Source organism: Lissotriton helveticus, chromosome 5_1, assembly GCF_964261635.1.
Source record: "Lissotriton helveticus chromosome 5_1, aLisHel1.1, whole genome shotgun sequence".
NCBI lineage: Eukaryota > Metazoa > Chordata > Amphibia > Caudata > Salamandridae > Lissotriton > Lissotriton helveticus.
Window position 1 is genome coordinate 721,611,247 of NC_136065.1, and position 25,680 is coordinate 721,636,926.

Here is a 25,680-nt window from a genome sequence, read left to right on the forward strand (position 1 = left end):
ACTGTCAGCGGAGTGGGGTGATGCTGTGCTAATTTTCCATGCGCAACTGTGTCAACACTTTATGGAACCCATAAGAACTCTGTTTTTTAATGCAATTGGTGGCAGGGGCCCAAGTGGGGTGAAATACGACTACCAGTCCCAGGAATCATTGTGGAAATACTCACCTGAGTGCAATTTGTCTTTAAATTGAGGGGATGTAACTGGTGATCATCTCTTGCCATTCTTTGTTTCAACTGCCCATGAAGAAGGGCGTGAACCCGAAACTCGTAGTCAGAACATAAGGAGGTGCTTGTCAGACTGGAGGCGCTTGTATGTTGCCAGCTGAACCGCCCTACGAGTGCATCTCCCGAAAGGGCAACTTTGAATTTTTTATATATATATATATATATATATTTGCAGTTGTATCATATAGATGATTGGGAAAATCAACAAGTTAAAAGTTACAATAGCAGACAGAGAATAGGTAATCACTATAAATGCACCAGTATTGTTAGTTGTCTATTTAATATTGCAAAGGAAGGTTACTGAAATAAATCACCATACATATTGGGGTTTCCAGCATTGTCAGTAGATTCACTAGACAATACGCATACTGTTAGCGATCACATTACGATGTGTGCTCATTAATTGCCTGTTCGGCAGTTAAATTCTGCCTTGAATTGACTGAGTTTAATGATAGTCATCTTTTTGACTTGACTTTCGTAACTGAAACCTGGGCAAATGCATCCTCTAGCCCTGACCTTATTGCAGCTACAACTGTAGGCAATTCAATACACAGGCTGGATAGACAGCTTAAAGGAGGAGGGGGGTTAGGAATCATTTAGAAAGACTTCATCAAAGCCAAATTTGGGTCTGCTCATCCTCAGTGTGAAGCGCTGTGTTTTAGCTTTGAAATAACTAAAAATCAATTTTTTAAAGGTCTTCTTATCAACCGTCCTCCGGGCCCTAGAAGTAGCGTTTTAAAAATCTTCGGCTTGCAAATGGAAACCAGGGCTTGTGCAAATGACAACACCATTTCAGGAGATTTTAATTTTCATCTCAAGCTCTCGGAAGACAAGGACACCTCAGCACTCATAGAGACAATGAATGCCCTGAACCTCTCACAGTTATCGCACAAGCCCATGCATCTGGCAGGTCACACACTAGACTGCATCTTTTCCAATAACCTGCACATTAAAATAAAAGATGCTTTGTCCGTCACTTGGTCTGACCATTTTGCCTGCATCTTTGAAATGAATACCCCACAAACAACTCTATCTAATTTGATTCACAGAGATGAAACAAACGACCAGGTTTGGAATAAAATCGATAGCAAGCATCTAACTCAACAGCTTACAACCTTGATTCTCTCACGACACAGAACTACCCACATCGGAGTACACAAATTGGCTAAATACTGTCTTCTCAGGTCAGTCATTGCCGGCAGGAAAAACCCTCAGCTCATTTGTTTTCTGAGGCACTTCGGCAGGAAAAAAAAACAGTACAAAATTCGAAAGAAAATGGAGGTCACAATACAATGAGCATGATAAAGAAATACACACGAGTTTTCTTACTAACTGAAAAAATATATTCAGGTAGGAAAAAATGACCTACTATACCCAGCAGATGCATAGTGCCAAAACATCCACTAAAGAATTATTTCGGGTAAATACCAAACTTACCAAACTCCCTGGTAATAAAGGAGCACACAGGAGGCAAGCTTTTTGCTGTTCACTCATTCATTGCTTTAGGGAGAAGGTCGACAACATGTTTTTGGAGTTTGCTGCAACTGAAATCCCAGGAATAACATTATAAATTCAAAGATAACAGAGGAGGGTAGAAATGATCAAAACAACTTCAAATAGTCAACTCTCCTCGAGTTTGCTGCAGTGACACCAGATTAGGTGGTGGAGATAATCCACATTAAAATGTTTGGATCACCAACAGATCCAGGTCCACCGTCAGTGATAAAATTGATCCCTGAACCTATAGCTAACAATCTTTCAGGTATTTGTAACTCTCTTTGATACTGGACATTTTCCTTTACATCCACTTCTTATAAAACCTAGCCTTAATCTTGATGACCCAACCAACTATCGACCCATTTGCAGTTTCTGCAAAAATAGTATAAAAAAATAAGGAGTCAACAACTATAGTCCTTTATCCAGGAAAACCATCTTCTGGACCCAACACAAGAGCGAGATGGCTTTGATCAAGGCCAAGGAGGAAATAAAAGCTGCTTTGGATAGTGGAGGAACTGCAACTTTTATTTTCCTCGACTTGTCTGCCGCTTTTGACACAGTTGATCTTTCTGTTTTGATCAGTCGTTTTGAGACCATTGCCACAAGGACTATGGCACTGGCCTTAATGAAATCATTCCTCAAAGGAAGTGAACAAACTGTGGCTTTAGACTCTTTTACTTCAAAACCTTTTTCCCTTTTTTGCGGGGTCCTGCAAGGTTCCCTGCTCAGTCCCACTCTATTCAATCTTTGCTTTACAGAATTAGCATAATTGATTCTCTCTTTTGGATTTTTGTTCTTGCCTCCTATGCTGCTGACACACAAATTGTGTTATTGGCATCTAACAATACCTGTAACTTCGGTGCGACCTACAATGAGTGTATGCGTGCAGTCAACTGCTAGATGAGCAGTCATTGCTGAAAATGTTACTCGGTCAAGACCGAGGTGATTATCTTTGGGAATAATCCTCAGTTTTGGGTACCTTCCTGCTGGCCACAGGGGATGGGAGCTTTCCCAGTACCAGTAAAAAAGGCAAACAACCTAGGAGTCATGATTGATGACAAGCTGAACTATTCCAGCCCAATTAATTAAGGGATCTCATCTTCACTTAATACCTTGAAGATGATTAGGAAAGTTCTTCGTTTTATCCCTCAAAATATGAAAAAAACAGTGATTACCACTTTTGTTTTGTCAAAAATCGATCAATGTAACAGTCTGTACTTGAGTCTGCAAGAACAATATTTGAACAAACTGCAGACTGTGGAAAATGCGGCTGTCAGGCTTCTCCTGGGTATTCCCAAGTTTCAATCTATCTCTCAGGCCATTAAAGAGCTACACAATCTAACAGTCAGGAACCGTATACAATTCAAGACACTTTGTCTGGTTTATAAGGCACTCCGTGACACTGGCCTCTTTTCTCGAGGCTATCCTTTAAGTGGTACAAGCCCATTATAAACTTGCTTTCTCTGGGGGGTAAAAATGTTGTTGTCCCTAGGTTTAAGATGACTAAGTGGGCTGGTTGCAGCCTTGTCCTTTGGGCTACCAAAATTTGGAATCTTCAGCAACACCATATCAGAGCTGCCCCCTCCTTGCTCGGTTTTAGAAAGAAACTAAAAACTTGGATCTTTAATAACAAAATTAAATCTATGGCCTATCCAGTTGTGCTCAAGTCTCTGCTAGTGCCAAGACATCTCTAGGTAATCAGCGCTTTACAAACTGCTTAAATTCACATTACATAAGTGAGAGGCCATGTATATTTGAATCAGAAACTAAATAGTCAATGCCAGATTCACTATTGGATTGCTAAGAAAAAGTAATTAGAGGAAATGTTTTCTTAGCTTGGAAAAACAGGAAATTTGCAGATTTTGCACAGTGAATGTGAGTTTATGCTCAGTCAACTGAACATCTAAAGTGAAACGCTTTGCTGTGATGTTTACATATAGTCGATGGAGGTCAACATTTGGTAGCCTGCAGACTTCTTTGTAAAGTTTTTGTTAAAAGTCATGCCTGTATAAAATGACCTGTCTCCCTTAGATTGAGGGTGAACCATGATTAAAAGGCCAGTTCCTCTGTGATGATTCAAACCAATTTGATTTTTCTTAACCTTTCTTTCAGAGTGCTCTGCGATAACTTGTGCACTGTTTTACTTGATGTATCTCTTTGCGTCTTCAAGTTATAGTAGATTAACTAACAGACACACTTACACAGCTTTTCGGATTGGCAGGTAAAATATTAACAGGCAGCTAGTGAAAAGGTATGCAGAGAGACAGATAGAATGGCAAACAGACCACAAGGTAAGCAATCAGATTCGTAGCCAGGGAAGATGGATGGCTGGATAGATAGACTAACGGACCGACAGGCACGACAGACAGACCTGGATTGTATCAAGAATGGGTAGTCTAAGTAGGCAACAGTCAAATATGGAATGATAGAAGGAACTACATGCTTGGCCAACAATAGTCCAATTAACATTTATTTATTTATTAAGAAATATTTAATTTATAGTACAAATTAAGAAATCTGTGGCATCAGTGCTTGGAATTGTCATGCAACCAAAGGCTAAATTAGAGTGAATTATATTTTAGTTGTGTGTTTTATAGGCTAAAGCCTCTTTGTGTGATAGCATCATGTGCTAACTTTTTCCTACTGATTTGTAGACCCTGCGTTAGACACCTCCTCATCTGTTCAAGACAAAGTCAATGCAGACAAGTTACAGAGTGAGAAAATGTCACAGGATGATAGAAGAAATGCTACGAGACCACCACATTACCTGAATGATATGACAGTGGATGGCATTGGAATTCCAATAAGAGTAAGTTAGGAACATCTAATAAACTTACTGTAATTAATCCTTGCCTGTATAAAGTTATAAAAAATGCTTTGAAAGAAAATACCCATATAATTTTTCTCTGAATGTTTTGTGTGTCTTGCCCAATGTCAAAACAATGTATTTAGATAGCCGTTAGCATACATATACTTAGAAATTTGTTGGCAGTTAAGGACTAGTAGGCCTAGCATTACTCTATCCATCTTGCCTTGGACACATTGATCCCATGGACATTAATTATTCATTCTATTGCCCCTCACTGTTGCTTCTCCAGGTGTTCCTGAATTCTTTTAAAGTGTAGTATCCACCAGTTCTGCTTTGATAATTTTATGCTTTTTAAAACCTTATTTTCTAATATTGCTTCCGAGCCTTTATTCTATCACATATTTTAGCATTGTTTGTAGTTTAAGAAAGACTCTTCTGCATAAAATGCTAGGTCGGGGACTGAGTTTATTTATTCCATTCTGTGATAGCTCTTTAATATTCAAATCCCTATTCTGGACATGGGTGTGATTTCCAAGGAATTGTTCCAGTGAGTAAATGTGTCTAACAGCTGTAAATGCATGAGTATATCACACCGACATCACGAGTAAGATACCTCTTGCAGGAAATGATTAGGACTGACTGTATTTAGCAGTGGTGTGAGTGCTTAACCGCTGATGGATTTCTCTATTGAGGATGGGATGATATTGCATTTGAGAGTGTTGCACTGAGGGAGTTAAGAAGTGCGATCAAGTCCTCAGTGGTGAGGGGAGGTTATGTGGTGTATTGTAAGGCATCTTGGCTGTGCATGCTACAATATCCTCAGTGTGTTTATAGATATCTGTTTGCTGCAAGATGAGGTTGATCACAATGCAGTTCTATGTGGAATGTTTGAAGTATCCGGGATGGCTTTGATGCAGTTCTTGATGACCTGGAAGATGGAAGAGCGGTACAGTACGCTTCTGTATATATCGTGTTGATGATGGCCCTAGTTTTAGTGATATATTTTTGGCGGGTAGGCAAATGTGTTTTAAGGTCCTCAATATTTCTGCATCAAAGTATCATCTTCTACACTTAGTCTCTTATTTTGGATAGTACATTCACTGTCTGCAATCTAATGGGTCTAACAAACAGTTGAGGGCTTGGTTTTTGTAGAGAGGGCCTTAATGGCCATGTATGTTAGGGGGAGCATGTTGTCAAGACCCTTTATTACTGCATACTCCTTCAACAGACCTCTGTTCCAGTCAGTCCAAACGGAGGCCACACATTAAAATATCATGCAGCATCACTGACGGTCACTCTTTCGCTTCTCTAGCAGTCAACCAGTGGAATCCTTTCGTACTTATCTCTACTTTCCCTTCCTTCGACAACTGAAAGCATTCCTCCACTGTTAGTTTTCAGCTTCTGCGTTTCCTCTCTGTCCTTCCCAATATCCTTGGATAACTGCGCACTTTACAAATACAAATGATAAAGATAATCGTGATCATCTCCTATGTATTGGCATGATTTACCCACCAACACATCTACAGTGTCACATGAATTTCCTGAAATCCGTCACAGGAGAAATGCTTATCATGGCCCTCATTTAACCCTCTTCTTTTTCCCAGAGTGAGTTCTGTGTACCTGCGCTCCCTAAGGCCTGTGACTCATGCATTTCCTCACTAGTGTTAAGAACCTGTCTTTCTCCCTTAGGCTTTTCACACTTGTGGGTAAAGGAGTAGTTTCTGTCCTGTAACTCCAGTTCTGTAGTAGGGGTATCTCTGTTATAGTCATAATCTAGTGAATAGCCCCGCCCATGTGCGTGGACCCCGGAGCAATCAAAAATAATCTCTTAAAGTGTCGAAACAATGCAGAACTGCACAGACACTTAAGAGAGAATTTAAAGACAGATAATGCAGCCTATAAAAGGCTACACTGTCCAGTACTTCAACTAGAAATTCCACCACAAAATCCACAAAACAGCAAAGCCTGTACAGATTTTCCCTTGCTTTAACAGCAAACACCCTCTGGAATGATAGAGAGGAGAACCTGGCCAGACAAGCCCCATAGGCTGCCATTATGTGGCTCAGAACAGGATACTGTGCCTTTAAGAGAACCTTCCAGAACTTCACAGTATCCCAGAATGCACTGCAGGTCCCATTTAGTTTCAGTTCTTTTTGAAGGCGTAACACGCCAGACCTGTAGCATTCCGTACATGAATATCTCTCTCCACCGGGGAGGAGGGTGGGCGCTTATGACTATAACAGAGATACCCCTACTACAGAACTGGAGTTACAGGACAGAAACTACTCCTTCTGTAGTAGGGGATCTCTGTGTATAGTCATAATCTAGTGAATAGAATGGCAAGCCCATCCCCACACCAAAGCGGCGGTGGAGAACGAGAAATAACACCACTATTGTGCGAACAGATTTCGCAGCGAAGCCTGCCCAACCTGAGCATCTGCCCTGGCATCAGTGTCCAGACAGTAATGCTTTGCAAAGGTATGGACCGACTTCCAAGTGGCCGCCTTGCAGATTTCTGCAATGGGAACATTACGAAGCAAAGCCGTCGTGGCAGCTTTGCCCCTGGTGGAATGAGCCTTAGGTTTGCCCCCTAAGGTCTTATTAGCCTTTTGGTAACACAATTGTATACAGGACACAATCCACCTCGAGATGGACTGTTTAGAGGTAGCAAGACCCGTCCTGACTGAACCATAATTGATAAACAATTGGTCTGACCTACGAATATCTTTGGTTTTATCCAGATAAAATTTCAACACCCTCCGAACATCCAGGGAATGTAAAGACCTTTCCGCTGGAGATGAAGGATTCTGAAAAAACGTAGGCAAAGTTATAGTCTGGTTGACATGAAAATCAGAAATAACCTTGGGAAGAAATTTAGGGTGAGTATGCATAACAACCTTAGCAGCATGAAATACAGTATAAGGTTCTTGGCAACACAACGCCTGAATTTCACTCACCCTGCAGGCCGATGTAATGGCCACGAGGAACGCCGCCTTCCAGGACAGGTGCTGCACTGCAACGAAGCCTTATGACTAGGTTCAAAAGGCTCCTTCATCAGTCTGGACAGCACCACATTCAATTCCCATGAAGGCGAGGGAAGCCTGACAGGAGGGAATACTTTCTTCAAGCCTTCCAGAAAATCTTTGATCACAGGGATGTGGAAGAAGGAAGTCTGTGAAGGGCATTTCCTGTAGGCAGTCAAAGCAGCCAGATGAACCTTAATGGAATGGACATTAAGGCCAGACTGCGCCAGATGTAGCAGATATGGAAGGATGACATCTTCCTTGCATGTCGTAAGGTCATAGTTCTTGGACTTGCACCAGATGCAAAACCTCTTCCACTTGTAAGCATAAGAAGTTCTAGTGGAAGGTCGCTTAGCCTCCTTCAGTATGACCATGCAATCTTCAGGGAGATTCAGATGGCCATATTGCACTATCTCAGGAGCCATGCCGCCAAACTCAAAGACGAGAGGTTGGGGTGCAACATCCGCCCCCGAACTTCGTGAGAAGGTCCGGCCTGCACGGCAGCCGTATGTGAGGAAGGAGAGACCGGTGAAGCAGGTCGGTGAACCACCACTGTCTGGGCCATTCCGGGGCAATCAGTATCATCCGTGCCCTGGACTGGGACAGCTTGATGAGAACCGTCGGAATCAGGGGAATGGGTGGAAAAGCGCACAGAAAGCTGGTCGACCAGTTGATCCATAACGCATTCCCCAGCGTCCCTGGCTGGTAATACCTGGAGGCGAAGTCTCGGCATTTGCTGTTTTCTGTGGTGGCGAACAGATCTACGTCTGGAGTTCCCCACCGTGCGAAGACTTCTCCTAGTACTTCGTCGTTTATGACCCATTCATGGTTTTCCTGAATCAGCCTGCTCAGTGCGTCTACCTGAACATTCTGCACACCTGGCAGATGGGTGGCCGTTATTGTCAGTCCTCGGGCCAGAAGCCAGTGCCAGATCGCCTGCGCCTCCTGCGACAGGGTGCGTGATCTCGAGCCCCCCTGCTTGTTGAGGTAATACATCGTGGTCGTATTGTCCGTCTTTATAAGCAGAGAGTTGGTCTGGAAGGACGGGTGAAAAGCCTTCAGTGCCAAGTGAACAGCTCTGAGTTCCAGGAAATTGATGTGGTACGTGGACTCCGTCGGGGACCACGTCCCTTGAATCTGTAAGTCTCCGGAGTGCGCTCCCCATCCCTGGAGAGAAGCATCCGTCACGATAGTCTGAGTGGGAATGTCCTTGTGGAAGGGAACCCCTCTGAGGAGATTCTCTGCTGAACACCACCACTTCAGAGACTGAAGAGCATGCAAAGACAGTCGTATCTTGTCGTCCCAAGATCCTCTCCTCTGGTCCCACTGATCCTCCAAGCACTCCTGCAGCGGTCTCATGTGCAGCCGCGCATGTGGCGTCAGGAAGATACAAGAGGCCATCGATCCCAGTAGAGAAGACACCGTCCTCACTGTCGTAGATGGAGTGGTCATAAGAGCCTGAGCCTTCCGAAGGAGTGATAATCGTCGCTCCTCCGAAGGAGACACGCTTGCTGACATCGTATTGATGGTGGCTCCCAAGTACTGAATGCACTGGACCGGAGTCGGGACAGACTTGGACATGTTGATGTGCAACCCCAGCTTGTTCAATAGAACGCACGTCTTCTGGAAGTGCGCTTGAGCTTCCGAGAAGGAGGAGGCCTTGATCAACCAATCGTCCAGGTACGGGTAGACAAACACCTTGTTCTTCCTCAGGTGTGCCGCTACCACAGCCATGCACTTCGAGAAAGTCCTGGGTGCAGACTTCAGCCCGAATGGAAGTATCGTGTACTGATAGTGATTGGTGCCGACTTGAAATCGCAGGAACTTCCTGTGTTTGTGTGCAATGGGCACATGGAAGTACGCATCCTGTAGGTCTATTGCACATAGCCAGTCGCCCTGTTGCAACTGAGGATAAATCTGATGCAACAACAGCATGCGAAACTTTTCTCTGCGAATTCACCTGTTTGCCTGTCGCAAGTCCAGAATGGGCCTGAACTCGTGGGAGTACAGACCTCTTCCTCTTTGAGACAGAGGTACATCTTCTATCGCCCTTTTCCTTAACAGGATATCGGCCTCCATCTGGAGCTCGCGCAGCTGATACTGCGAGCTGACCGGAGGAATCGATGGAGGAGGGCTGGTGAACCGAAGACTGTATCCATTGCAAACAATATTCAGCACCCACTTGTCCTGAGTAATTTTTCTCCACTCTGCCAGAAAAATTTGAACGCTTCCCCCCACCGGAGCGGGTAACGGATGAAGGGGAAGTAGCCGCTCAGGGTCGAGACCCGGCCAGGCCTTTGTTCACAGTAGAGGACTGTTGTCCACCTCTACCCCTCTGGCGCTTCTGGAAGGGCCTCCGGAACTGCTGCTGTTGTTGTTGCTGCTGCTGTCCCGAAGACTGTCCTCGTCCTTTTCCCTGTGCACCGAACCGTCTCTGGAACGGGCGGTAGGACTTCTTTTATTTGGGCTTTTCCAAGCCCACAGCCGTCAGGGTCTCCGCCTCCGCCTTCATGCGGGTTTTCCGAACAGTGTTTCTCCGGAAAAGGGCAGATTGGCCACCCGCTGCTGGGCCTCCGGCTTGAGTGACGTGAGCCTGAGCCAAGCATGGCGGCGCTGGTTGATCCTGTGACAGTAACCATGGGCCGCCAACAGCAAGATATCCGCAGCCGTGCTGATGACCTGGTTGGAAACCAGCATCCCTTCCTTAAGTATTTCTAGGAAGTCCTCCCTCTTGTCTCGTGGCACAAGGTCCGTGAACTGTTCTAGGGAATCCCACAGGGCACGGCCGTACCGCCCCAGCAATGCCGAATCGCTGGAGGCTTTCATGGTCGTGGAAGAAGTTCCACACGCCTTCCTTCCAGCCGAATCAATCCATCGGCTTTCTTTATCAGGTGGCACGGTGGAGGACGGGGAGGTAGAGTGCAACTTCCTGGCCGCCGTCACTATCACGGAGTCGGGTACTGGGTCCATCCGCAGGAAGGCCGGGTCCGAATCCGGTGCTCTGTACTTCCTCAGAAGTCGGGAGGGAGTGGCAGGTTCGACCAGCCCTGGCACCAATGGCAGCAGAGGGCGAGACAGATGCTTCTTGTGCAGTGTCTCGAATATCACGGACGTCGTAGGTGTAGGAGCCGTCACCGTGATGCCCAATTTCGTAGCCCCCCTCAGGAGAACCTCCTGGAACGTGCTGATGTCGTCCACTGGAGACACCCTCGTCTCCGGGGAGTCCGATAAGGTCGGCGAATATGAGCGAGTCCTAGAGGAGTCCATACGGGACCTGGATCCGCGCCTCCTATGGCGATGTCTAGATCTAGTGGAGGACCTGTGCCGACTCCTCGATCTTCCTCTCCGTCCGGAGCGTGACTGCGATTTCCTAGGCCTGGGACGCTCCGCCGGTTTCCCCGGAGCGGGCGTCCTGGGTTTGGACGGGGCCTGCAGCTTAGGAGTCCCTTTGGGAGGGGTCGGTAGCCTGGGCAACGAGACCGACCTCGGAGGAACCGGGGGCGGCCTATCTGGCACCGGAGGCCGAGGTACCGGTGGAGGTAGAGGAGGCAAAGGAGGAGGGGTCGGAGCCCTCGGAGGGAGACCCCTCGGCAACAGAGGCGGAGGTGTAACATGCTTCTGTGATGGAGTATACACCTCGGAGTACACCGATCCCGGTGATCCGCCTTCCTTTCCAGACCTGGACTTTGGCGAGCCTCCCACAGCATCAGGCCTCTCACCACGCTTCCTCGACGTCGAAGAACGGTGACCAGATGGCGAGCGCAGGCCCCTCGACGTCGAGCGCCCTTTCCTCGACGCCGACCGTCTTCCATGCCTCAACGGCGACCTCGTCCGCCTCGACGGCGACCTCGTCCGTCTCGACGACGACCTCTTGCATCTCGACGACGACCTCTTGCGCCTCGACGACGACCTCTTGCGCCTCGACGGCGACCTCTTGCGCCTCGACGGCGACCTCTTCCGCCTCGACGGCGACTTCTTCCGCCTCGACGGCGACCTCTTCCGCCTCGACGACGGACTCGACGACGAGGATCCCCTCGACGACGATCGTTTCCTCTTCGCGAACGGCGGTGTCGCTTCGACGGCAAGCGCCGACGCCGGGCCCTTCGACGTCGATCACTCGACGTCGACACCGACGATGACGACGACGAAATCGTCAAAGGCGACTTCGACGGCGGTCTGTGTAATTCCCTCGACGTCGACCGTCTACGTCGCTTCGACCCAGAGCCCTGGGGAGACGGGGAACAGACTGCAGTCATCCCTCTCGACGTCATAGTCAGTGCAACCGACTCAGACGGAGAATGGGAACGTTTGCTGGTCTTCCTGTCCCTGGGGAGCCCCCCAGAGGCCTCAGCATGGGCAGAATAAGCCCCTCCAGACCCACCTTGCGCCTTCAACCTTCTTTCCTCGAGGCCCTGAAGCCTGATCTTCTGTCTTTCCTTCAGGGTCCTGCCAGAGAAGCCTTGACAAATCTCACACTCCTCCGGGACGTGGGAAGAGGGAAGGCGGAGGATACACACCTCATGGGAATCCGATTTTGCCTTCTTCCTGGAGCACTCCGGGCATTTGTCAAATAATGCAGGCATATTTGACTTCAAAAGGGGTAAAATACCAAGAAGAACAGCACCAAAGTACTTAAAAGCACTTAACTTGAACAACAAAGTGAAAAAATCCCAAATAAACCCTTAAAAAGGGAGAGCTCAATGCTCCAGGGTCCTGCTTGCAGGAGCCGGAAAAAAGAACTGAAACTAAATGGGACTTGCAGTGCATTCTGGGATACTGTGAAGTTCTGGAAGGTTCTCTTAAAGGCACAGTATCCTGTTCTGAGCCACATAATGGCAGCCTATGGGGCTTGTCTGTCCAGGTTCTCCTCTCTATCATTCCAGAGGGTGTTTTCTGTTAAAGCAAGGGAAAATCTGTGAAGGCTTTGCTGTTTTGTGGATTTTGTGGTGGAATTTCTAGTTGAAGTACTGGACAGTGTAGCCTTTTAGTAGTAAATGTTTTTTTATTGAAGAAATCAACACTGGTCAGGCATCAACAATCACGATCACTTGTCAGACAAATCAGCAGAGGTAGGGCGCATGTACATCAGAGGGCAAGGCGTACAGCGTACAGTAAGTTTTAGTTATACACAGCAAGCCGCCTACATTATCTGTCTTTAAATTCTCTCTTAAGTGTCTGTGCAGTTCTGCATTGTTTCGACACTTTAAGAGATTATTTTTGATTGCTCCGGGGTCCACGCACATGGGCGGGACTATTCACTAGATTATGACTATACACAGAGGTCCCCTACTACAGAACATAGAGACACAAAACTTCATTATATTTATTTGGCACAGCCTTTTCTTTGCTAAATTGTGCTCCAGTTAATTCATTATCCTTTACATTTGATTATTTTACTTTGGCTACCAGTGATATTCGACTAACTGGCCTGTCCTTGCTTGCAGAAGTCAAGGCAAGTATCAGGAGTCAAACTTTCTCCAGTCTTCCAGGACCATCCTCATCTTACAGGCATAGTGCTGGCTGCTCCAAAATGGGAAGTGGAGAGGTGGGCAACACAAACAGGGGTCGGGGCAAGGGGCAGGAATAAATTAAACCACTTAAATTCACCTGCGGCTGCTGCTGTGGTGCTCCTCTCCCAACGCTGGTCACGCTGTACAGGCTCCCAGGGGACATTCACAGCGCTGCTCTCATGCTGGTAATATAAATATCAGCATGAAAGCAGCGCTGTGATTGGCCTGAGCGGGCTGACTTGGCGATCACTTAATCACAGGGAGCCTGCAGCTTTTATCTAACCTGGCTGTACAACACAGCTGGGTTGGAGTAACCAAAGTGTGCATGTCTGTTTGCCTGGCCTAAGACGGCAGGCCAAACTGACATGCACACTTTTAACTGCCCACCACTCCTCCCTGACTGGGACGCTCTGTCACGTTGGCCCCACACAAGCCCTACCTTTGGCTGATAGTGGTAGAATTAGGAAAGAAAAATAAAATGATATTAAAATGGTTTTATTATCATTTTATTTTTCAGCGATGTGACACTCCTTCATCATAATGGAGGAGCTGCCCCTGTATAGGCAGTGCTTAATTTATAAATGACTGAGTGCCAGTGGGCAAAAGCGTGTAGCTAGGGCTATTAAATGTCAGAGCGCGAATACCAAGGCTGCATAGTCTTGAAGTTACCTGAGGCTCCTTTATCCCACTCTTCTTGATCCTGCATTCTCCCTGTATGGCGGTGTTCTGCCTTTCTCTTCCTCCTGCTTTCCCATTTGTGTGTTTTTCCACCTCTTGCTCTCGGTCAATACCCAATGAGAAAAAATAGGCCAGTCCCCAAGAATGAGTGGCAGTAGGCCCCAACGGCAACCACAGGCTCAAATAAGCACTGTTTACAGGCTTCCAGCAAGCCTTAATAGTCTGTTATCAACTCTGGGTTTTATTTCATCTAAACACTTGCCCTTTAGGTTCATTCATATCTATAGTGAACACTGAGTAATAGTATTGGTTTAAATATTGCCCTCTTCTGTTTATACATATATTAATTTTTTAACTTTCTTCATATTTTCTGTTCAGCCTCATCTTCTCAAGAATGCATATCTCAATTTCATTTTAACATTCAAGAATAGTGGTTGCCGCCTTGATTCTAGAATTTTTCAAAACGCTTCTGTGCTTGTGAAATTGTATAACAGACAACATTCCTGCTAATTCCTGTGCCCTTTTAAGTTCCCTTCAGTCTCCAGATAAAAGAATTTCTTTTTATCTCAGAAAGTATCATACTTAACAGAGATGACAGGATAACTGAGGACTAAATAGGCACGTTTGCTCCTTACTGAAGCTGCCATCTCTGTTAAGTATGATAATGTTTTCCTCTGGTCAATTCTGTTTTGAGGGGACCTCCTTTGTATCACTCGACCTTGTCATAGGTACTATAATGTGATAAGCTATATTGCGTAACCGCATAATATGTAGAATTATACGTTATACTAAACGTTACTTATTCTTTAATAATGCAACATCAATCTTTTAACTTTTGCTTCATCCTACTTATAAGGACCGACTTGTGTGAATAATTATACTTGTCTTAAGTGCTTGAAGGACAGAACGATCACTATGGAGCTCATAGATGTGTTTCACATGCAGAAAGGTGATATATCATTTAAGTTCGATATCCTTGACAAAGGGCTTGCAAAACATCTGTTGGCAGACTGTTCAAGTTCAAGTTCAAAAGACCTTTATTCGAATTTCATAAAATTCATAAAAGTACAGTGATTTAAAAACAACAATTCATTTGTATTATACATCAGTTCAAAACATTTCATAATAATAATAAAAATGATACAAGTACAATACAATTATACTATTTAGAGGCTAAATTCAGGGATTTTCCATCGTTTTGCGCACTCTTGTTATCAGTCTCAGAAAAGTACTAGTACGGAAAATTAGTTCATCTGAATCCAGAGAAACCAGCATTCTATAGGACTCCTTAAGTGTCAGTGGTCTATATTTCTTAAAATACGGAGTTAAAAACCATTTAATATATCTCACATAAAATTTGCAAAAGAATAGGAAATGCAAATCATCCTGTAAGCTGACACCATCGCACGGGCAAGGTTTATAGTCAGAACTATGACAATAACCCAAGGGAAAAGACAACAAAAATTTTACTGAACCCGCCCTTAAACGAAACAATAGTGATCTCTCCCAGCTGGTCATAGGTAGGGAGAGATAAGGCGGGAGTGGATGCCTACACAATTCATTTCCCAAGTATTTTGCGACAGTTGATGTTGATGATTCTCTTTCCATCCTTTCGGAATTATAAAGTGCATACAGTGCATTTCTGACCTCAACTTTATCCTTGGACTCGATCCTGGTTGGGTCTGAGAATAAATTGCCTCTGTCCACGGCACACAATGTTTTAAAAACTCCCGAGAGCCAAGGAATCGCCATACCATGATCACAATTTAAACAGTCTTTTATAATATTTTGTGTGAGGATGGCTGAATCATTTCTCCAGACTCTTATCCAAAACAGTGCTGGTCTTGCTCTAATAAAATCACTAACATACGGGAGATTTAATTCATTGTGGCAGATATAATCAGAGGATGAGATTGGGGCGCCCAGTATTTTCCTGCAAAACGGCTTTCTTCCCGTTGAATGCATGAGCTACCTTGAAATCCCCAGACCTCCGCTCCATAAGAGGCAACGGGTAGACACTGTAGTTTAAAATTTGTTAAAATATCTCTAGTGGCACCTATTTTCTTTGGGCGGGGCAAGCTCAATATGGAATTGGTGGCTTTCGAGAACTTGCTCGTGGCGTGGGCCAAATGCCCACTCCACGAGCCGTTCGCAGCGAAAACCACTCCTAAATAGGGAAATGTGGGCACAGATTCAAGTTTATCTGTACCTATCTGTATAGTGTTGAGCTTCCTTTTCCCTGGCCACAAGACATTATGAAGGATTTTTTTTAATTTTGGCAGACTGAATTTGTATAGCTGTATTAGAAACTTTATTTACCTCAAGCATTTTTACTTGCATAACATAAAGGCTTGAGGCTAATAATATTGACCTCTATATTTTATCTACACCTTTACCACACCAAAAACTACCAGCAGGAAAATTTTAAAGAAAAAGTATTTTGTCTCGTAACATAAGGTACATTTATATTAGCGCTATTCGAAAGCTTCACAATTCATCACAGTTCAATAAACTTGTTAAGTTCCACAAATTGTTAAAACATTGATTCAGCAGCCTAACCCCAATTTATATACCTACCCTACACCACAACTAGTCTAACTCAAGATTTCACAAACAGTTAAAACACCGGATGTACACAAAACGGAACAATACTGAATCAAAAATCAGAGACAAAAATTCCCATATTCATCACATAAAGAAATATTTTAAAGCAGTGTGCGTTTCTGCCCATTGTTCCAGCCACCTCCCACTTTATTTCCGTGAATGATGCACTATAATAATAAATGACTTGTTTTAGATTGTCTGTCTTCTTTCCATACATCCTACATTGGCCTAAATTGACTTGAGAAGCGGATCACATTTTTCCAATGCATTCTCTATTTTCTTAATTCTTCTAAAAAATCATACCCTGAAGAACTGATGCCTAAGAATAAGTGGTAGTGGATATGGCAAATAATTGTGGGGATCACTTGCCATGTAGGATTAAAGTGCAGCATTTACTGTGCTTTTCAGACGTTAGAAGAGCCTCCAAATCTAATGCCCAATGCATATATTCTATCAGTGTTATCTTATGTTGATCTACATTCCCATGCCTGTGCCAAACCTTCAAAAATGTAATTGTGTAGAGGTTAATTTATTCAATGCCAAATCATTCATATAAGGGATAAAGTACCCTCTGCCTTACATTATAAGGATATTGCAAGTCACAGAGAAGTTCTATAACCATATAAAGGAACGAGGCCTAAGGTGTACTCCTTTTATCTAGTGTTGAGCACAGATGCTTGCAAGTTGTTATTCTTGAAAGATGTCTTCGGTCTTGAGATATCTTGTGACTCCTCTCTTAGTCCACAATGCACCAGGACAAATACTTCACCTCAGATTGCTTTATCCGCCATTGGGGGTTGGACATTTCCGCTTAAGCTCTGGAGCCATAGCCAACTTTTCTGCTCCTTTCCATTCCAGTTGTCAAGGGTTCTGACCCAGCAATGACAGAACTTTCTACCGCATTGACATCTGTATCTCTGCTGCTCTGAATCGCTACAGGGTGGTTTCCTGTCTACGAATGAGGTTGTATTAAGAATGACTGTAGGGTAAGGGTGTTATGGTGAAATACTCTTCCGTTTTTTGTGCAAACTGCACTCCTCATGTTTGTCCACCTAGTCTGTAATCTCTGCCTGTCCCTAGAACATAAGAATTAGAACTGCTCGGCAATGCTTTTCAAAACAAAAAGATTATCTGATATCACAGAGAACGCCAAACATGGCAGACCCGTCTGACATAATGAACTTTTTCAGTGCTGAGGAATTAGGGAAGCTAATTACGAGTGAGGAAACCAATTTGCATATCCAACCTGCCCAGAAGACTAAGCCCCAGGTCAGTAACAGCGACTCCCACTGCAGGAGAGCAAGGAGCCCAGGAAAAAACACACCCAGAGCAACTATTCCTCCACACTCACTCAAGGATAAATTCCCCGGGGTCCGTCTCAAAAGAAGTCAAGAAATCAAACTAACTTCGAATACTGCTCCCTAGGGAGTCAGGCAGTGTAGAATATTCATACACCTCTCCACAGGAAAGATCCTTGCTCAGCCATCGCTTCAGGAACATACTCACACATCACAGTGATCACCAGGAAGAAAGTGGAAGTTTACATTTGAAGAGCACATGTTGGAGAGAATAGCAGCCCTATCCGATCCTAAAGAAGTACGAGTATAAGGCTACCGGTCCTCCACCACAATTGCCTCATCTCATTTGCCAGCCTCTACCACAACCACCACCACCTTCTTTTTCACATCAGCACTTGGACCACTCAGACTACACAGATTCATACCAAGAGAGTCTCTTTGATATGTAGGAAACATATCTTTCCTCATCCAGCAGTGGATGGAATGTATTCTTGGGAGGATAACCACGTAGACTCACAGGATGATGCTGACCTAGAGCACGATCTTGTTAAGGCCTTACTTCTGCGACACTCTGGATGAAACCACAGTAGACTACACTGTTATCCAAAGGTTGGCAGACGACCACAAAGTAAAACTTATTGTTGTCGAGGAGGAAGATGATTTTCTGATGGAGAAAATCTCCAAGACTGAGAGGTCTGCTTAGTACCCGCTGATGCTTAAAAAGCATGACCAAGTGCACTAATGAAACTTTCATGGACCCAGTCACGGAACGAGTTGTCACCCTCCATATTAAAAAGAAGTACAAACCTGCCCCAGATGACTCCTTTTACATAAAGTCACATGTCACACTGTTGTCCCGCAGGAGCATCATGTGAGGCACTCGCTTTCCAAATAGCTATTGATCACACTCATTCTTTTAATGGGATGCTGATCTATTGCCAAAGCCCCCCCCCCCCCCCCACCCCCCGGGCCAACTTCCTACAATCCTTGGGGCAACTACTGGAACATAAAGTTATCTTCCAGGATTGCACTATCCTCGGGGACTTAAACTTTCATCTAGATAAGGCCCCTTGCAAATACTCTGGTCTGACGACGTAGCGGTAATGCTAGCTCTTACCTTCCCTTCTTCTGTACATAACAAGCAGGTGCTTATAAAAAGGCACAGTCACTTTCTTTGGCATCGCCTCAGCCACACTGAGTTTCTTACGGAACTTAGCCATAATAGACCTATCCTATCCCTTGCCCCCGAGAGAGCAGCCCTAGAATACCATGACTGGATTGGGTCGGCAGTTCGCGCAACCGTCCTCCAAAAACCGGGTAAAATCACGAGGACAGCCCCCACAAAACCCTGGTTTACAGAAGAGCTTAGACTGCCCAAAAGGCAGTGCCGTAGGCAAGAAAGGCGTGGAGACTCAAGTATGAGCCCAAGGAAAAAGAGCGCTATGGGGAAATACTCACTCAGTATAAAGGTATGATCCACACTGCAAAAATCAAATACTTTTCATAAACATTTAGCAAAGCCAAGAATAATGCCAAAGAACAGTTTGCCACGGTTCAAAAGCTTAGTCAAGTGTAGGACCACAAAGAGAATATCTCGGATCAAGCCTTTTGCTATACTTTGCCTTCCACCTTTTGCAGCAAGTTTGTGACATCTACAACAAATTTACGCTGAATCCTACCCTTGTGGCAAGTAGTCTAGATCTCCCTGTGCTAAAGCACTCCAGCAGCCCAGATTCCGCGCATTTCTCTGAGTTTCCACCAATAACACCCAAGCAGGTGGTCAAACTTCTTTCTATTGCCAAATCTGGTTCTCCGCTGTACCAGTGTCCACCAAAATCTTACTCTCTGCAATCCAGCTGATAGCCTGCCATCTCGCAGAGCTATTCAATTTTGTTCTCCAATCTGGTACTTTCCCCAAATTATGGAAAAAGACCTCCATTTTGCCACTATTAAAAATAACAACAATCTGGATAAAGCAGACCCAGGTAACTATCGTCTGATAGCTCTCCTACCACTGCCAGCTAAATCTCTTAAAAAATATATGAATCAAGAACTCACCTCATTCATTAATAACAACCACATTCTGGATCCGTCCCAATATGGTTTTCGAGGCGGTCATAGCACTGAGCTTGCTTTGCTCACGGCCGCTGAAGAAATTAGGCACTCAGTAGATAAGAGAGGCATGGCAGCACTGATCCTTTTGGATCTGTTGGAGGCATTCGACACAGTGGACCATGGCCTCCTACTACATCCCCTCCAAGAAATAGGCATTGCCGGCACCTCCCTACGATTGTTTAACTCCTTCCTTTCTAACCGGGAACAATTTGTGGAGATGGATGGCATGAGCACTCAGAGTTTTAATCTTCTGTGTGGGGTCCCACAGGGCTCATTCCTCAGCCCAACTCTTTTTAATCTGTATGTGGTTCCCCTAGCTAGGCTCATCAAATCCTTTGGATTTGCATGGTGTCATACGCCAATGACACCCAGATTTTAATGTCCATCTCAGAGGACTCCCAGAACTATTTTTACAACTTTCACGCCTGCATGGGACAGGTGACTATATGGATTTCAGAGAACTGTTTCAAACTGAACTCCAATAAGACGGAGGTTCTTCTTTTTTGCAGAGATGTCTTCCACAGGTCCTCGGAGTGGTGGCCTATCGAACTGGGCCCTCTCCCCATTCTAGTCCCCAAGGCAAGGAATCTGGGAGTCATCTTTGACATCACTCTTTCTTTCCTTCATCATGTGAATGCAATCACATCAGCTATTTGTTACTGTTATTATTTTGAGGAAAATCTTCTTCTTTATACCACCTGACCTACAGAAAACAGTGGTTTCGACATTAGTTCTGTCAAGGCTGGACTACTGCAACGGCCTCTGATCGGCGTTAATGAAGCTCTCCTCGTCAAAATGCAGATTTTGCAGAATTCAGCTGCCCACTTACTATTTAAACTACGAAAATATGCTTCTGTGAAGGCGGCCCTTCACTCTCTTCACTGGGTCCCGGTGGAAAAGAGGATCAAGTTCAAGGCACTTTGCATCGCCTTTAGGGCTCTGCACAACCAGGGCCCTGCATATCTGATTGACCACTTTCATTTTTACATACCTTCCAGAATGCTGCGGTACTCTTCCCACCGGCTGGTGGAAGTTCCCAAGGCACGTCTTTCTAACTGGGATGGCAAAACTTCCTATACAATACTACCAGATTATGGAATCAACTGCCACTCTCACTGAAAATCTTACCAGACCTGTTATCCTTCAGGAAGGGTCTGAAGACTTTGCTTTTTAAAGCCTAGTGATAAGCGGCAACTAGTTTGTATTCTTTTCCTTCTTTTCCTCGTTCTCAGTCTTTGTTCCCCAAGGCTGGCGGGTGGTGGGATGTTCGTGCCTAGACGCCTCCAGGTATTAGTTGGGCTATATAAATATATAAATAAATTAATTAATAAATTGGGTCGAAAGAGTACTCTGCATGGTAATATACGTACAACCCTGCCCTGAGTGCCCAACTGTACTAATGTCCGGATCTCTCATCTTGATTTTTGTTGTTAAAGGCAAACACAGAACATTCATGTATGCCATGACATAGGCCTGTCTCAAGGATTTCGGTCTTGTTGGGCTGGGAAGGGTGCCCAAAGCGCTACCCTCATAGTGGTGGAAGGCTACTGCCTTCACCAGAAGCTAAGTAGTATGAGCAGCATACTGTGTAGTGATCAGTAGGAGTGAACAGTTCCTTTTTAACTTGTGACACTGAAGCAAGGCGTACAAGCTCACTCACTTTTAAAGTTCGGCTGATGTGTTCTTATCTCACCCTACATCATATTGGTGTGAAGTGCTGTGCAGCACAGAGGTGGTATTTTTGCGCTGGGTGTATGTGTGCCTGGGACGGGTACAATACCGGGATAATGCAGTACTGAGCAGTGCATGCTTGATGAATGCATGTGCTGGATGTACATGTGCCAATGAGTGGTACAGTACCCGAAGCATGTGGTGCTGTTCAATGTGTGATTGTTAAACGAATATGCCGGCTTTATATGTGCGTATGGGTGGTACAATACAGGAAGGGTACAGACTGTGCATATTAAATGCATATGCTGGATGTATGTGTGCCTATGAGTGGTACAATACATAAAGGATATAGTGCTGGGCAGTGCATGCATGTTAAATGTAGGTGCTGGGTGTGTGTGTGCCTATGATTGTTACCCCTGTCCACACAATGCTGGCTCCTCCTCCTGTGGAGCGTCTGATGTGCCTGCCCCTCGCACTGAAAGCAGAAGCCAGAAGTACACCCAACAAGTACTCAGAGACTGAAAGCAGTTATGCAAAGGCCCCCCTGGCTTGAGAAGACAAAAGAAATGCTGTATAAAAGTAGGAGCCCTGCTCCTTGTAAATCAGAATCCTGTTTCCCACAAAGAACCTCTGCCCGACTAGAAGGAGAAGAAGACGCTGGAAGGACTGGCCTGCTGCTTGCCTTGCTGAGAAAGGAGAGGAGAAGACTTTTGAAAAGACTTTGCTGACTTGTGCTTTGAAACATTCTCCAAGGGCTTGATTGAGCTTGCCCCCTGATCTGAACCCCAGGACTAGTGGGTTCTTGGGGCTTCTGCTCGTCCTGACATTTGAGCCGTGTGTGCATCCCGCCCCTCCTAGGGCTGTGGCACTCGGGAGCTTGCCTGCCTTTGTCCCTGTGAGAGCCTCGCTCCGATCGGAGTCGCTCTCTGCCCCCGGGCTAGGCTTCCTGCTCCTCTGCCCCTTGCCTGCTACTGGAGCGCGCTGAAGCGCATTCGCCCCTCCCGCCCGAATTCCTCTCCGACGATCGTGATTTGTGCCGGGTCGACAGCTGCACGGGCCGTGCCCTGTGACCCCGCTTCGCTATCCCAGAGACTGATCAGGCCGCGCCGACCCCGCTGTGGAGACCCCCAAACTGCCGTGCTGAGGGTCGTGGGCCGCGCCTGCCTGATCGCATACGCCGCTGACGTCAGGGTCCAGAAGTGCCCCCAATCACCTGAGTCGCACTGACCCGTGCCGACTCTCACCAAGCAACCGCAACAGTCTCCAAAAGCTGTGGTATCGGGCTCGGGGCCCGCAACTTGTTATTTCCCCGTCCACCGGAGCTGATTTCTGTCGTGGAATCAAAGGAGGAGTTCTACGCGCCCTAGGAGTCCTCACGGGTGAGTGAGAGCCGAGCCCGCCCTCCCACACTCCCCGTTTGGGACCCCTAGCCCCCCCTGACTGGCGCCCTGCCCTCGGAGCCTTCCCGCACTGCCGAGCCCGGCTCACGTCTGACTCTGTCCCCGAGCCGCTGGGAAGAGCCGTACGCGGCGTAGGCGTACTCCCGCCCGATGCGTGAGCCGCGGTAGGGTCCGGGTCAATTTCCTCGGAGAGAGCGAGGGAGGCGCTGCGAAGCGCACCGGAGGCCCAGGGCTGATCCAAAACCCCCCGAACTTGGGAAGAGAACTACTGGGAAAATAACTGTAACAAGGAGAACTGTTTTGGAAATAAGCTGAAGCAAGAGAAACCTATTTGAACTATAACTAAGGAACGCTTGCCATTTACAATCTGTGGCCTAAACCTAAAACGTTATATTGGTCTTGTAATAAGTCTGAACTGCTTATATATATATATATATATTTTTACATAAAGGAACGTATTTTTATATATTCACTGCCTGGTGTCCATTTGTGGGGGGATTGGTACATTTTACTGTGTGTGTGTGATTACAAATGTTTAACTGAATAACGCCTGAAGAATAGCCTTGGCTGCTCACGCCACGCACCTAGAGGGTGGGCAAGGGTAATTCTAAGGGGTCATCCTTCGCCCTGACTTAGAGGAGAGGGTCCCTGCTTGTCACAGGTGCATACTTGCGCCAACCAGAGACCCCCAATTCTAACATTGGACCCAGCGGTGAGGATTTGCGAATTTGCATTTGTAGTTGACATACAGTGAATTGCTGATCACCACATAGTGAGAGCAGACCTATAACGCAGCCACAGATTTCCATTTTTATCATTTTGCTGGGAGATCTCCATGTGTTTTTGAAGACGTCATGCCTGGTTCAGTGAGGATGGAAAAGGCAGCAACCAGATGCCTGTCGCCAGAGGAGTTGGCAGACAAGGCAGCAGACAGGTCACATGCAATGGAGATGGCAAAGTTAGCTGGACAAATAGAATTGGAAAAGCAAAAATTGGCAATGGAAGCGCAAAAACGCCAAAGAGCTCACTACTTAAGGATGAGAGAACTTGATTTGGAGCTTGAAGCCAGGAGGGCTTCAGCCCAGCAACAAGAGATATGTGTAGCTCGCAGATGGAGCTTTGCTGAGTTGGAGGTGGAGTCCAGCTCAGCTGGTGGCAGTAACATTCAGGTATCTAGTGCTGACTGCATAGTGCGCGCACCTAGAGATATGGCACCTGACTTGGAGGGGGTTAACATACACCAGGAGAAGAGAGAATGGACAAAAGGTGCCAAGCACCTGGGGCTACTGCCCCCGCTCTCTGAGGCCACCAAGGTTTGAGAGCCCTGAGAGGCATGAGGCCTGGGTCTCAGCTCTGACTACTGTCAGTGGCCACTGTGATTTGATGACTAAATGTTGGGACACACCTGTGAGCAAGTTAAGGTTAGGTGCTGCACAGGTGGTGTCCACAGATGAAGAGAAGGGTGCCCCATGGATTAGCTGGGTGAACCCTGAGAGTATGGACAGAGGATTTGAAATAGGTTCAGATTGGCGTAGAACTGGAATGTGCCCCTGCTGTTGCGGGCCAGGTCCAGGTTCTATCGCCCAAAGCAGGGAAGCCCATCACAGTGGTGATTGGTCTACCCTGCGATTTGGCTGGAAGGAGGTTGTGTTGGACTTGGCCCTCTTGGCAGGGTCATCCCTGAACTTTTTGCCTTCCTCCAATATTCTCTCTGACCTGTTTTTGTTGGTTTAATGACTCTGGGCACTTTACCACTGCTGACCAGTGCTAAATTGCATATGCTCTCCCTGTATAAAATGTATATGTGATTGATTTCCATGATTGGCTCATTGGATTTACTGTCAGTCCCCAGTAAAGTGCACCAGGAGTGCCAGGGCTTGTAAATGCCAATACTGCTAGTGGGCCTGTAGCGCTGGTTGCGCCACCCGCAGAAGCAGCCTTTTAAAATGTGTCTAGGGTCTGCCATGGCAGAACCTGCGTGCAGTCTGGTACTGTCATGCTGGCTGGGCAAGTGCACACACTTGCCAGCCCCTAAACCTTCCCTTAACTTCATATTAGTCACCCCTATGGTAGGCCCAATGGCAGGGTGCATTGAAAGTGTAAGGTAGGACATGCTCTGATGAGTGTGGCATGTCCTAATAGTGAATTACTGCCAAATTCGTTTTTCACTATTGTAAGGCTACCTGTTCTCTTAGGCCAAGATGGGCTGCTGGAATTATTACACTCTATAATCCCAGCAGGCTCAGGGAACATGGTAGAAAATAAAGTTTAGTATGCCTGAACTCAGAAAAATAAAATACTTCTTTTAGTAAAGTTTATTTTATTATCCTGTGTTTGCAAATGCTACTTTTAGAAAGCTAGCATTTGCTTGCCTAACCATTTCAGCCTGCCTCTGCTTGGATGTGTATCTGGCTGTCTGGGATGTGTGAGTGACAGGGCTGGGGGATGACAGGTGGTGAATGCAAGGATTACACCTTAGTGGGAGGTAGGAGTGCCCCTGGACTCTTAATCAGGCTGTGCTCTGCCACCACAATGCTGGCTCCGCCCCCCTGGGGAGCGACTGATGACTCAGCCTGCACCTGGCCCAGGAAGGGCGAAGCACTGTCATCAAGGTACTCCTGGCTGCCCCTGTCCACACAATGCTGGCTCCTCCTCCTGTGGAGCGTCTGATGTGCCTGCCCCTCGCACTGAAAGCAGAAGCCAGAAGTACACCCAACAAGTACTCAGAGACTGAAAGCAGTTATGCAAAGGCCCCCCCTGGCCTGAGAAGACAAAAGAAATGCTGTATAAAAGTAGGAGCCCTGCTCCTTGTAAATCAGAATCCTGTTTCCCTCAAAGAACCTCTGCCCGA

The 25,680-nt window shown here is 46.0% G+C and overlaps 1 protein-coding gene across 41 annotated transcripts in view; it reads left to right on the plus strand.

Annotated features, from left to right (window-relative positions):
• The window catches only part of SORBS1 (sorbin and SH3 domain containing 1), a 1,860,906-nt gene that overhangs the window by 1,404,014 nt on the left and 431,212 nt on the right, over positions 1–25,680 (plus strand). For all 41 annotated transcript variants that reach the window (XM_078643144.1, XM_078643174.1, XM_078643143.1 and 38 more), the window contains one exon: positions 4,376–4,530. In XM_078643144.1, the coding sequence (XP_078499270.1) occupies positions 4,376–4,530 (155 nt within the window). The remainder of the gene's footprint in view (positions 1–4,375; positions 4,531–25,680) is intronic.